We start from the raw sequence: 13779 nt of genomic DNA, 5'->3' as shown, positions 1-13779 counted from the left end.
GGTCATGTTAAAAAAAAAACAACCACCTACAGCTGACATCACATTCCATGAACAATGAATGGTTTCCCGCTGGGATCAGAAACAAGGCAGAGAGACTCATGCTCTCTGTATTTAATACAGTGCTGGTGGCCATGGCAGCACAGCAACAAAGACAGGCGTATGGACTGATGAGAAAGCCAAAATGTCTTTATTTACAAGTGTGGACATTATAGGAACCCTCAGAATATGTTAAAAAGCTACTAGAATTCAATAATTGAACTTAGCAAGGTAACAGGACATGTGATCTATATTTAAAAAATCAATTGTATTTTTATATACTAGGAACGAGTAAATGGACATTTAAAAAGTACTATTTACAACAGTTTCAAAAACCGTGACACACTTAGCAATGTATTTAATGAAGTATTTTGTTAATACGAAATCCTGCCGAGAAACTAGAGAAAATTGGAACGAACGGAGCATGCTCCGTGCTCTTAGATGGGAAGAAGCCTCGGTACTGTTACGACCTTGTTTGCTGCCGAACTGATGCACAGCATCGACCCAGTCGCCGTCAAAACCCCAGCACTGGGCAAACGCGAATCAAAACCACGATGAGCTACTACTCCACACCCAAATACTGGTGAGTACGTAGAGCGATGATGAGTTCTCACACAGTGCTAGCTGGTGTACGGCACAACCACTGGAGAAAGCTTCTTCGAGTTAAACGCGTCTTTCCCATGAGTCACAAATTTCACTGTGAAGTGGAATTAAAGAGAAATGACAAATATGAGCATAGAAAGGAGGGTACGAGAATGCTAGCGGCAGTCTTCTTTGTGATAGTCAAAGCTGGAAAGAATTCAAATGTCCATCAACAGGAAAATGAACAATCACGGCAGATGCGTACCACAAAGAAAAAGGAACAAACGACTGACAGCCAACAGCGCGCACGAACACAAAACCACGGGACGGGAGAAGCCAGAGATGCGCACGCGGGCACAGGCGATGCCGAAGATTCTCTTACGTAACACGAGCACGAAGAGCTTCGTTCACGTGAGCTCATGCGCTGGCCACACTGATTCGCAACTCTGCCGGGGGTGCTTACACAGGTGTGCACATTTTTGAAAACTCATTAAGCTGCGCGGTTCGAATTAGCGCATCTTTGTAATTTTACACCTCAGTAAAATTTACTTACAAAGGAAAAACCAAAATTAAAACGATAATAATTTTTGTTTAAGTCCGTGGTCACCTCTGCCTGAAAGCCACCATGTCACAGCGGGCAGGCTGAGGGGACGCCACAGGCCAGCTGAGCAACAACAAACCGTCCCTCTAACTTCACAGAAGGCTCTAGAGAGATTTCAGCCAGTCTTCAGAGTTTTGCTTTGTTTTCTCCCGTTTTACTTACTAGTATTTTTTCTTGTTTTGTGAACTGATATGAAAACTTCTTTTTCCTCCTAAATTCACTTCTTTTCCTCTAGCACCAAATAAAGCTCCTTCTTTTCTCTGGAGAGTACATTTATTCCCAAGCATGACGGACATTCCAAACACAAACAGCTCTGAAAGACGAACAGGGCTACTTCGCCAGAAGCCAGATAAAGCGCTTCAAGCTTCCACTGCCACCCCCGAGTCTAGACCTTCCATGTCACCGAGTTCGCAGACTCAGCCCCAGGACTACTGGCTGTGCGTGAGCCACTTCGAAACCATCTGCTTCACACCTCGTTAGAACTCCGCTACGTAGGCGCAGCTCTGTCATTTTTTTCAATGCAAAGCGTGACTCCGGAAAGTTTTCTTAAGACCATTGATTGCATCAGGGAAGTTCGGGTTGGCAGAACGCTGCCATGTTGTAATTACAAGTGGCAGGCACCTCGGTGACCTTCCGACCCGCTGACCCCACAGGGCGAGGGCGGCACACGATTGTGATGGGCATGCTCAGTGCCGGCTGAGAGTGACAATCGTGTCCTTGGTGTGCAGTGGTTACAAGTACAAATGCTAAGGTACTCAGCAGCTACAGGGACCAAAACGCAGGGCCCTTTTTTATCCGATCCAACAGCGAATACCAAAACTGTGATAAACAGTGCGCTCCGCTTTTAAGAACAAAAGGAACGTCAAAGGTGTTTTCAGACACATAATCACAACATCCACGTAATTTGTTAAAAATACAGTAAAAAAAAACAAAAAAGTAACCATTATCCAGAAGTTGGACTCCACACAAGCTCAGCCATGGGCCACAGCAATAAGCCTTACAAAGTCAACCAGGGGTCTGAGAGGGACCACAGACCCCCCCCTGCCGGGGCAGGGGGCAGAGCGACAGGGCCCCGACAGCCACTGAAAATGCCCTAGGAAGGCAGAGGGCGGAAAAGACTTTTAGCAGAAACACGCGAGTCTGAGACCGCTTGGTCAACGGAGAACCGGTCTCCGCCGGCACGAGAATTTGTGAGAATCACCTGCAATGCTTCCGCCACAGCAAGTGACATCCACGACAGTGGCCTTGAGTCTCCACGACACAGAGCATGCTCGATGCCCCCTGCTGAGAACAGCGGGCGGGGGCGGGGGGGGGGCGCCGGGGTGTGCGATGGTCGGAACGGTGGCCATTTCCATCCTTTTAGTTTAAAGCCTGGAGCGCCAGTGGCCTGCGGGCTCAGGCGCGTGACACGCCATCTCTAACAGTGTCCGGCCGCAACTCCCTCCCCACTTTTCAAGCACATTTAGAAAATGGGATCTCTCCTGCTGTAACAAGACATCTTCCATAAAAACAAACAAACAAACAAACAAAACACCACTCTACCTACAGGGAGACAGTGCCGGGGCTTATTTGTGGGCTCATTTTCACCCAAGGAAATTCATCTTTCCCTTTTACATCAGCTAGTGACTCACGAGTCTCACTTTTCGCCCCCTCTCCACCCCCTGAATAAAACAACGCCCTCCACTTCCTCCATTCCTGTCGTCCCCCCGGCCATGGCACCACCCCGACGCCCAGTGGCTGCTGCCACCAGGCCGGGCAACCCGGGGAGCCGTGCTGAGTAGAGAAAACACAAGTCACCCCCCGTGGCCCCGTCTGACCAAGGAGAAGTCCGCTCCCGTCCCGAGCCCCTGAGCTGAGACACGGCCCAGCCCCGAGGATGGCGGGCGATGTGCCTGCTGCAGCAGCCTGGGCGAGGCGCTCCGCTCACTGTCCCTGCAGTCCTCACAGCTGTCCCCTCACACAGGGCCGGCTCCAGCCCCATGTTACAGCTGGGGCTGCGGCCGCGAGAGGTTTAAGCAAATCGGCCATGGTCACGCTGCTGCTACAAAGGGGAGCAGGATCGGAACCCGCCAGGCCTTCAGAGCTCACGGTCCTCACCGCACACCCACCGCCTCTGTCCCCATTCGCCGCGGTCATCAGTCTGTCCCCACTCGCTGGAGCACACGCTCGATGCCTCAGATTCACGTTACTAGGCTTTATCTGACTGCAAAGCATCACTTGTCTTCATGTGAACAGTCATTACTGCCAGAACTTCCAAAAAATTAGAGGACAAATCGGGCCAAAGATTCTAGGTTTGGGCAGCCTTTAAAATTTGCTGTTTGAAAATCACTTTAACACTTAGGTACGTAAAAATATTACCTGGGGTTACAGTTAGCTGAAAGCAATGAAGCTTGTTTGGATCAGGAAAATGCACTTTACATGTACCTGCAAGAGAAACAGCACGTCAGGAAGGTCTGGGAGCGGCCGCGGCGCCCACGGCCTCGCTGGTCAGCAGTGAACTTGCCGGTGTGCTGGGGCTGCAAACCCACGGCGCTTCTCCCTCCCGCCGGTCCCTCCCGACGGTCTTCTACCACCACATCACAAATCGAGAGCTTCTCTCTTAACCTTTAAATGGTCACTAACGACAGAGATCTTTCCATTAATTTCGAGGATCATGCTACATTGAAAAAAACACCAAACCTCGGGGAGATCGACACCTGTGGATGAAGGGCAGCTAAACATGTGCAAACGAGAACAAGAACTCAGGCTAACTTCCGGTCTGTTCACCTAGCACCACGGTCATCCGCACCTGCCACAGCGAGGGACACGTCAGGAGTGTGGCGGCTGAGCTGGCTCACACCCAGGGTTCTGCGTGGCATTTATTAAAAACGTCTTCACGACCCAAGTGGTACCTTGGCTTGCTTCACTGGTGAAATGACGCTGCTGACCCAGATGGCGGCGCTCCATGCCCACGCGCACCAGGCCAGCAGGGGTCTGGGTCTGGCGGGGGTTCCTGCGGGGAGAGGAGCTAGCGGTACAGACCGGGCAAGGTGGCTACATCCTACATCTGCCTCCTTCAGAAAATGGTACACAACGGGAAGTACCCAAGGAATCTGGAGAAACCATACGTAGAAACTGTGTTTTATAAACATGGAAAATATCATGACAAATTCCTTGGGTCATCTACTGACATTATTTTGTACGAATCTCACAGAAAAATTTGCCTCCTTTTACAATAGTATGAAATTTTCATCAAAAATGGGATTCAAATTTAGACTTGGAAATGGCCTTCGACACCATCTAGTCCAAAGTCCTCAGTCATGAGATGACATGAAGGTCCAGAGAGGTTTGGTGACCACCCCAAGATCACACAGGTTATCGACAGAAGGAAGTTTAGTTCCCAAAAACTAGTTCGTGACTCGTGTCATTAACGAACATGCCAGGTGTGGCAGGCAGAAACTGCAGAACTGTGGGTGGGGTTCTTTTTCGTAGCCAACCCTCCCGAAAATCAGTGCAGGGTGAAAGGTAACTCGGTCTAGAAGACGGAGGTCTCAGAGGCCGCACTGTCATATTCCTCGTTTTACACATAAGGAAACTGGGGGCCAAAGCGTTCCAGACTTTCACCCACATCACACATTTGAAATGTGCATGGAATAACCTAAATGGGCTTCGTTTTTCCTAAGCTTAAGAGTCGAAGAGATAAATGCCGTCTTTCCAGTGAAAAACGTGTCACGAAAACATGGCAGGGGATGGGGCGATGTTTCCTTATTACTCGGAGATGGCGTCATCCATTCGTTCTTAACCCCTAGCATTCGCCTTTGCTTTGATAAAGGTACAGATGTAGAAATCCCTCTACAATACACTGGCCACCGAGAATAAAGGAATTTTCAGTAGGAATTTTCCTACTGAAAAAAAAAAAATTTTTAAACAGCAAAAGAAGTCAAAGCTCGAATAACAACAATAAAAGGTTGAAAGTGAGGTTTTGGTCGGTTTGGTGCAGGGGCTTTACTAAGCTTCCTCTACCTGTAGGCGTGGGCTGACGCACGCGGTATTTCCTTCTATCCGAATATTTTTTATTTCTTGCAAACAGAGAAACCTCTGTGAAGTTGCATGCACAATGTTCCAAAGTAGCTCTGAGTAATTACTAAACAGCACTACTACATGGCAAATTACTTGTTTGCCTTAATAAATATTTTAGAAAGATTATTAAAACAGATAAGAAAGATTTATTTGGGGCGGCTTCTTGTTTCGAATGATGAGTTGCATACTGGTGGACTTACTTGCATGAACTGACTTCGATTCCCGCCCTGTGACTGGGGACCAGGGCGTGTGTGGCATGTAGGCTCTGTAACCTGACACCTCGGCTGTACCGGCTAGGGATGTGGGTCCTGCCTTTTTCAAACCTAAGGTATTTAGTTAAAATCCTGCTCTGATAGCCAGTTGTAAAATTTCATTGTTTTTAACCAAAGCTAAAGCGACTCCATGGGTTAAAAACCAACGATCTCTGCAAGAGTCACATTCAAGGACCAGACGAACCGTGTTTCAATGGGAAGGCTGCGTGGTACGTGATCACGTGTCTGCACGTGTGCACGCGTGGAACCTGGGGGAAGACACGAGGGCAGCAGAAAGTAGAAGGAACACTTCACCCTTTAATTAGAAAAATGTCCCCACACACTTCATCTTAAAAGAACTGGGGGAAAGAGAACAGTAAAATGCAGCCACCACTCAGCCTGCATATCTCGCTCTGTCCAGCCTGACCAAACTCGCGGTTGGTTATTTTCCTGGAACGTTTTAAAGCAAACCATCTGTAAATACTTCGGCAGGTGGAAAGATAACCTTTTAACAGGATCCCAGGGTACTTCCTGGTCGTTCCGATCGGAAGGAAACTTTGAAGCCAAGCGATCTGATGACTTTTAAGACACTCTGACTGAGACTCACTATATGAGAAATATTTTATATCACAGCCCACTATACCCGTAAATCTTATGTATTAAAAATGACTTTTTAGGAAACAATATGTACTTACCCTTGGAATCTAACTTTGCAACCACTTAAGGGCTGTGCCCATAAGTGTCCTTCCAGCTTCAGGTAGGTGGAGGCCGAATCAGCCTGTTCCCCTGCGTCGGGCAGGCCTCCAGGACAGGCTCTCTGCAGCCTTCGCCCAGACCAGGTGACCCATGCGTAAAATATTTCACCCCCATCAATAAACATCCTCTGCCTCGGAACGATTTTTTAATTAAGTATGATGAGAAAAAGTTTTAAATCAAGAAAATACTAAACTGACCGAAGATTTCAGACTTCGATGGTCTTATAAAACATGAAGGGTTTGGGAAGGAATTAATGACAGGGAAGGAGAGTCTGCCACAGGTCGCATGAGCTAACCGCCTGGTGCGCGAGCTGCTCAGGAGTGGGGCCCGCGGCGCTCTGCGTCTGAGCAGGAGGGACCGGGCCCGGCGGGCCCCGGCCACAAAGGCAGGGCGGTCGGCCCAGCTCACGACCCAAGACGAACGGCAGGCGAGCACTCTCCAGACCGGAAAGGTGTACTGTCACGAGCAAAAACAGGACCGCCCATCGCCTCGCTCAAAGAGGGTGTGGGGCAGACACGGTGGGAGACACAGACCGTCTCAGAGAGGAGAGGGAGCAGGAGGTGCTACGTTCAGCCAGACCGTAGTGGTCTCGCTCCTCAGACCCCTGAGAACTGTGGGCTACCCGCCTGCACAAAATCAACGTGTAGGCCCCACGGACACAAAGAGCGGGCTTTCTGCTCCGCGAGGTCATTAAAACACAAAACAAGCTACTCCGTGCAATTAGTTTTGAGCACTTAATGTTGAACGGTGATGCTATACTTACAGGGTAAGTTCGCTTCGAGTTCTGCAACCTCTGTAGAAACAAAGAGATTACTGTTAAGATCAGTCACTCCACAGAAAATCAGCAGTTCTAAATCGTCAAATTTCCTCCAGAACACTGAGGGAAATACTCTGAACTTACCGAAACCTGCCATGGGTCTCAAGTTTAGACTTTAGCCATGAAGTTGCTTTCAAATATACCAAGTGACTTGTAGACGCCACCAAGTGCAGTCAAAGGCCCTTGAAAATTTGCTTTAGTATGAATGAAACGCGTAAAACCAACACAGAAACCACCGGCAGGTAAAGAGTCGCTGACGGTTTTTGGAGCCTTGGTCGCCCGAGGGCAGAGCTCCTGCCCTGCGTCTCATTTATACTTGCACCTGGGGTCTTCCCGTTTTCCGCACCTGCCTCCCCGTGAGGGCTCGCCCAGTCTGCGCCCAAACTTTTCCAGTGAGAGGAAACTCGCTCCGTCCCGTGGGGGTCGTGCCCTCGCCCTTGGAGCGACATTCCTTGGCCCTGGCACTCCGCTCCAGGGCCTCGTCTACCCGTCACTCATCAGCGTCTGAGCCCAGCACTCCTCGGCCAGGACAAGCTCTAAACCGGCCCACACCCTGTTGCGAACAGCTGAGGTCTGGGGGGACGCCCAGCAATAACGGGGCGGGCGAGTGGTCTCTGTCTGAGACGCGCCGTGACGTGCTCTGGGCCCGCTCAGGCCGTGGGGACTCCGGGGAGGAGGGTTTTGAGCGGGCCTTACAGAGCGGGCAGCATTCGGTCCTGCAGAGGCGGACAAGTGGTCTCACTCCAAGGAGGCAAGTCAGTGACGTGCGACAGCATAGAACCAGACCGGCAGGGGAGCCGGGGGTGCGCGGTGCAGGGCGGGGACACAGGGTCCACCTCAGGGCAGGGGCCCGGGGCTGAGGCACGCTCAGACTTGTAAGCTTTATATGGCAGCAATGGGGACCTAAGGGAGACTTGTGAATGAAAGTCGCTAAGCTCTGCTTTGAGAGGACAACTTCAGAAAAGGCGAAGCGGAGGCCGGGTGACCTGTGGGGTGGGCACTCGGGCGGCAGTAGGGGCCCAGCAAAGGCAGAGCCCGGGGCCCAAGAGCAGAGAGGATGGAGAGCGGCCCACCGCGTGGGGCGGGAGGGCCCGCGCACGGGGAGCTGCGGGCGGTGGGGTAGGGCAACTCTCCACAGGGGGCCTGTGCCATCTGCAGCCACCAGCCGCTGGCCGCCCAGCTTGACGAAGGTCTGGCGAAACAATGGCCGTGCCAGAGAACGTGAAGAGGGCCCCATGACAGCAGTAAGATGTCTGAGAAACGGTATGGTGCCGAAGGACAGGGAAGAGCCGACGTCTGGACACGGGACGGAGCGGGGGGCTGACCAGGGCACCATGACGACCGAGCACCATGACAGGAACGAGCGTGGGGGCGAGGGGCATCCCCTTGGGCAGGGGCTCTCCACCCCGGCCGCACGCCAATCACCTGGGAGGTTTCTGCTGGGCTTCCGACAGCTCTGGCCAGGTGCGACCTGCCTGCTATGACGCAGACCTATGCAGAGCACGAGCTGTGACTTCAGTGAGCTCTGGAGCTGTGCACAACGACTGCGATCTGGAACCTGCTGAGCAAACTCCCCTCCCCCTTATCCAGACCACGACACCCAAAGCGCTAGGTGGGGCCCAGGCCTCTGAAGTTTTTACTCTCCCTAGGCCGAGAAAACTGCTGTGGGCTCCTCTGCCAAGCTAAAGGATTCACGCACAGCTGTTTACACAGCTGGAGTCAATAACTTCACATTGCAGTGGACATTGCAGGGTAGAAGGAGACTCCAAAGCCGAGCTTGTGCTTGCATTTCCACGTTCAACATAGCTCCCTTGACGCAGGTGGACGAGGGCCGGGGAGAGCTCTCAGACCCAGCCCAGAAGGGACCCCCACCGGCCAGTGCCTCTGCAGGCTCTTGGCCAAGAGCTAGTGCAGGTCAGGAAGACAGTCTTGGGGGCACAAGGACCTCAATAAAGTTGCTAGGCACTTTAATTTGGCCCAGGACAGAAGACAAAATAGGCCAGGGATGCTCACGCGGGTTCATCGCGGGGAGCTGTCACAAACAACAAGTAGTTTCTCTACACGTCAAAGATGGCAAACACTATGCAGAGCAATGGTTGTCACCTTACGATCCTCGAATGAGAAGACGATGACCAAGGAAACAAGCGACTGCTTTATCTGCCTGAGGCCTCTTGGCAAAGCAGCGGCCCTTCCCTGCAGACTCCAGTGACTAAGGGCACTACCACAACCTGTGAGGTGACGAGACATCCAGATGTTTTCAGACTGCCGAAGTTCCTGTCCCGAGAAGCTCACGTCACACCGCCACCCGCACTGGCCCAGCCTCCCCCGGAGGCACCTGGCACCTTGCACAATCCCGTGGCTGCTCTACTTCCTTCTGAGAAGCGAGACTCTTTTCCTTTCTAACTAAAGATAAAACCGCAGAGCCCACTCAAAGCACGCCTGCCCTGAAAGGCGCCTCCCAAACCCACCGACTACCCAGTGGCCCCCACGGGGCGTGTGCTCACCCCTTCCCGTGCCCGCTCCCTGTGGCAGGGGCTGTGCCGTCTCACCCGGCCCCAAGGCGGTACTTGGCCCCAGCCCTGGCACACGGGGGTGCTCAGGAAGCACTGGACTAGCGAGCGCACTCGCCAGCAAATGCTCCCGGTGTGAACGTCCTGGCGGGAGGAGCCTTTCTCTTTGCAAGGCTGGGGACCGAGGCTGGGGACCGAGGCTGGGGACCAAGGCATTCCAAAGGCGCAGGGACCGAACTAGGACCAAACCGTGTCCTAAATTAACAGACGTGCCTCCAGGGGTCATATGCTGAAGCCCTACCCTCCAGAGGCCAGTATTAGGAGCTGGGCACTTGGGAGGGGATTAGGGTTAGGGAGCTCCTGAGGGCGGGGCCCTCATGATGGGATTATGACCTCATGAGAAGACAGGCCAGGGCAGCGTGGCTCAGGTAAAAGGACCCTCACCAGGCAGCGAATCTGCAGGAGCCTCAATCTAGAATGTCCCGGCGTCCAGAGCCATAAGAAATAAACGTCTGTCATTGCAGCCACCAGTCTGTGGTGTTTTGTAACAGTGGCCTGAGCTAAGACAAAAGGTCGATCACACATGCAGATGGCTCCAAACCCCACCAGGCAACACCGGGCAGGGCAGCTGCGCCCGTGACCAAGGCAGAGACGGTAGCTCCTTCCCAGGGGACTCGATCCCCTCCGTCCGCCTGAACCACCGCCTCTGAGGGTCCCTGAACAAGAGCTTTGTCTCAGCTTCCTGTCCTGATGCCCTGAGTGCCTCTTCCGCACTCCTGGCACCTGTGGAGTGCCCCCCGCCCCCCCCCAGGAACAGCTGACCCAAGGCATCCACCCCCAGAGACAGCACTGCCACCGCCCCCCACGGCCCTCCCACCGGGTCTGAGGGAGGCCTTCCGGCAGCACACTGTGGAGTGCAGGCCCAGGCTCACGTGGCCCCACCACCCTCTGCGGGAGGAAGGCTCCGCCACACGTGCTGGTTTGGGGTGGGCATCTGGGACGATCCTGCCAACACGCCGGGCCCAGCTCTGAAGGGCAATACATGGTTCTCATTCCCACTCCTCCTGGAATGGCCCTGGGTGGGCCCGTCCTGTACGGTCACATGACTGCACTGCTCATGCGGATAGAGGCGCTCACCCCAGGGAGGCCCACGTGGTGCCTTGTGCAAGCACCTGCACCCTACGTGCTAGGCAGGCGGCCAGCCAGGCCTCTCCACTCTGCAGACCAGGCCTGGGCCAGGAGAGCCGACACCACGGGCCCGGGCCCAGAACCTGCCTGCTGCCACGAGAACGTCAGGAACCGCCTGGGTGAGGGCCCACGTGGACAAAGCTGCATCCCGAGACACTCCCTCCAGTTCCCCAGTCCCAGAGCTGACCCTGAACTCCGTGAGCCCGATTCTAAATCCCCTCACTTAACGAACACTAACACAGGCAGAAGGCTCCCGCCAGCCTGCCTGGAGCCCCTGGGGTCTTTGGGGGTCTCTAACAGTGTGCTGGCACACGGCCGGCACTAATGTGTTTGTTGAGTGAACAAGTGATCGACAAGAAAGTGACTCTGCCCGAGGGCTTGACTCAGACCCATGGGATCCCCAAAGGTCCGCCAGGAACACAGCGCCACCTGCTCTGTGGCTGAGAACAGTGGCGCTGGCTCCCTGGGCCCGAGCTGGGGCCAACAGGAAACGCGCAGGTCTGACACTCTCCCCACTGTCCCCAGCTCCCAAACTCAGGGCGGATGGCAGCCCTTCCTCCTCACCCAGAAACCCCAAGTGCTGCACACCCCTGGGGAATGCACTGCAGGCCCTCTCCAGGTCTGGCCTGGAGGCTGTCCCCAAGAACCACCCTGGGGTGCGAATGAAGAGCTGGTGTGGCCACGGTGCTCGTAGGGACAGACCTGTCCCGGCCGGTCGCGCCAAGGCTGACTATGGAACACCCAGGAAGAGCCGGCTCCAGTGAACTGGGTCCACTGTTCCAAGAAAAAAGAGGCTTCGGTTGCATGGCCTCGCCACTGGGACACCTGTCCCTTTCAACCACCAATCTCCCCATCCACCTTCGCCGAGCCAGGTCCCACATCACGTGAGGTCAAGTACAGCAATGGACCAGTTAAAGAACACATTTTTGCCTTAAGTCTCTGCGGTCTCTCCTCTGGGCTGCGGGACACTCGGCCCAAGCCCTCCCTCGGTGAGGCTGTCAACAGCTGGCCCTCAGCTCAGTCCTTCCAAAGCCTGGGTGGGCTGCGCAGACCCCTACCTCAGGCCGCACCCCTCACAGGGCGGCCCCCACCTCACAACCGATAAATGTGAGGCAGGAACAGCTGCTCAGTCTGGGGACTCCTGCTCTCCACCTGCCCTCCCCACAAGCCCACACCACTCGGTCAGCCCAGGCCCCAGCCCCTGAGGCAGGTGGAGGGGGCAGGCCACACAGGTATGTTGTGCCGAGCCCCGCTGCCCACAGCCACTCATCCACCACAAGTGCTTTGGGCCTGGAAACGTGGCAGTCACCGGGACCCCAGGGCGGACGGAAACAGGTGGCTGCAGGAGATGCTTTTGCACCTCTCCTTCAAGTAAGGTTAAAGGACCTTTGCTGGGCCTGTCCTTGAGAAGGGGCAGAGTCCAGCTTTGTGGGCCCTGCAGGTGCCACCTGACAGTTGCAGGGTGTCCTGAGCAGGGCCGGGCCGTGCGGGAGGCCCTCTTCCGTGGGCCTGCTCCTCAGAGCCGGCCCCGTTCCCCGCAGGGGGGTCTGGCTGCCGTGAGACGGTGAAGCTGCACCCTGGCGGCTTTCTTACCCTTTCTGGGTCTCAGTTCCTCAGCTGCAAAACGAGCCACCCACCTGGCAAGGCTCGGCAAGCCGATCAAGAACTGCCCTATGCAGTGACGGCAGAGGGCCTGGCCCCGAGCGCTCCGTGCAGGAAGGCTGCCATCAGCCATGACGAGGTGTGGGCAAGATGGGACAGCTGACCTGCCAGCTTCCCGCCTGCTCCCCATCCCCAAGCTGACGCCTGGACCTTCCTCGCTGTAACTGCCCCGGCTCCAAGACCCCCCACTCCAAGGACTACAGCGCGCCCCAACCCCTCCCGGGTTTGCCTGGCTCCTGGCTCCTCTGCAGACGGAGCCCCGGAGCCAGTGCCCGGGAAAGAGACTCGGGTCCCAAAGGGCCCACCTGAGTACGGTGCTGCTGCCACGCACCATCCTCTGCCCCACGGGGTAACCTTTCTGTGCTATAACCCACAGGCCAGCGTTCTCCCTGGCGGAGCAGGTGAGGCCCAAACACAAACAAGGGTCTTGCTCATCGTCCACCGGACCGGACAAGCCAGAGCAGAGTGAAGATTCAGGGACGGCGGGAGGACGAGGAAGAACACACCCCGAAATCTCCCCTGGACGCAACGCCCTCCCGTCCCAGACCTTCGCAGGCTGAGTGGTGCCTCTCTTCCGAGCAGGCCCAACACCCCGCACTCAGGCGCCCGCTCCCCTGCCATCAATCAGTCTCAGGCCATCGAACGCCACACACCCCCGCGGTGTCCCCTAACCAACCACGGGGTGCTTCTTTGCTGCCCAGCTCCTCACACGGAAAAAATGGAAACACGTGTCGTAAAGTAAGTGCTGCACGTTACCAGCTCCTTCGAGGCAGGAGCTGTTTCTTCCCCCACCGTAGGCCTCGCACCCCGGGAAGCTGCCTTTGCCCCTAGAGACTGCAGTCTGCTCAGTGAACACGTGCAGAGCTGCACACACACGCCCGCAGAGCTGCACACACACGCCCGCGTGCTCACTACACGCGCCCTACAAACCCTTCTCCGCAGCCTGCGGTGCTTGGACGGTCTGTCGCTGATTCGGTGAGGACTAATTTCGCATGAGGCTCTCCGCAGGCTCTGACTTGAATAACATGGAGAGGGACCCTAAAAGATTATCGAATTCCAATCCCTTCCTTAACGGACCAGCCTCCGGTGCTGAGTGCCGGAGACACGAAGAACCCCGCCATCCGCCAGCCAGCACTGAGCCCTGTCACAGGCCTGCAGCACGCGGGGCAGCGACAGGGACAGCGCCGGCGGGGACCGTTCCGACCACGGAAGCACACCTGTTTCTCACCATGAGCATTCCCACGGCCGGAGCACGGCACGAAGTCCTCCCGCGGTAAGCAACAAGCAATTATGTTGTAAATGTTTTCAAACAGGTAT

At 55.0% G+C, this 13779-nt stretch overlaps 1 protein-coding gene across 11 annotated transcripts in view; it reads right to left on the bottom strand.

The window, feature by feature from the left end:
• UBE2F (ubiquitin conjugating enzyme E2 F (putative)) overlaps positions 1–13779 on the bottom strand; it is a 45837-nt gene that overhangs the window by 30824 nt on the left and 1234 nt on the right. For 6 of the 11 annotated variants that reach the window (XR_001516706.2, XR_003045766.1, XM_025045408.1 and 3 more), the window contains exons 2-3: positions 7049–7078; positions 3578–3643 (exon numbers count right to left, since the gene is read on the bottom strand). The exons of 1 other annotated variant lie outside the window; for it this stretch is intronic. Coding sequence is in view for 8 of the 10 variants with exons in the window: in XM_025045408.1 (XP_024901176.1) it covers positions 3578–3643; positions 7049–7078 (96 nt within the window). In the remaining 2 variants the exon portion in view is untranslated. Of the gene's footprint in view, positions 1–165; positions 734–3577; positions 3644–4110; positions 4312–7048; positions 7079–13779 lie in introns of those variants that run through there. 4 more of the 11 variants (XM_015587853.2, XM_025045409.1, XM_025045411.1 and 1 more) reach the window with 4 other exon arrangements.

Source organism: Pteropus alecto, unplaced genomic scaffold, assembly GCF_000325575.1.
Source record: "Pteropus alecto unplaced genomic scaffold, ASM32557v1 scaffold143, whole genome shotgun sequence".
Classification (NCBI taxonomy): domain Eukaryota; kingdom Metazoa; phylum Chordata; class Mammalia; order Chiroptera; family Pteropodidae; genus Pteropus; species Pteropus alecto.
The sequence above is the reverse complement of the archived record's forward strand: the minus strand, read 5'-3'. Positions and strand labels throughout refer to the sequence as shown.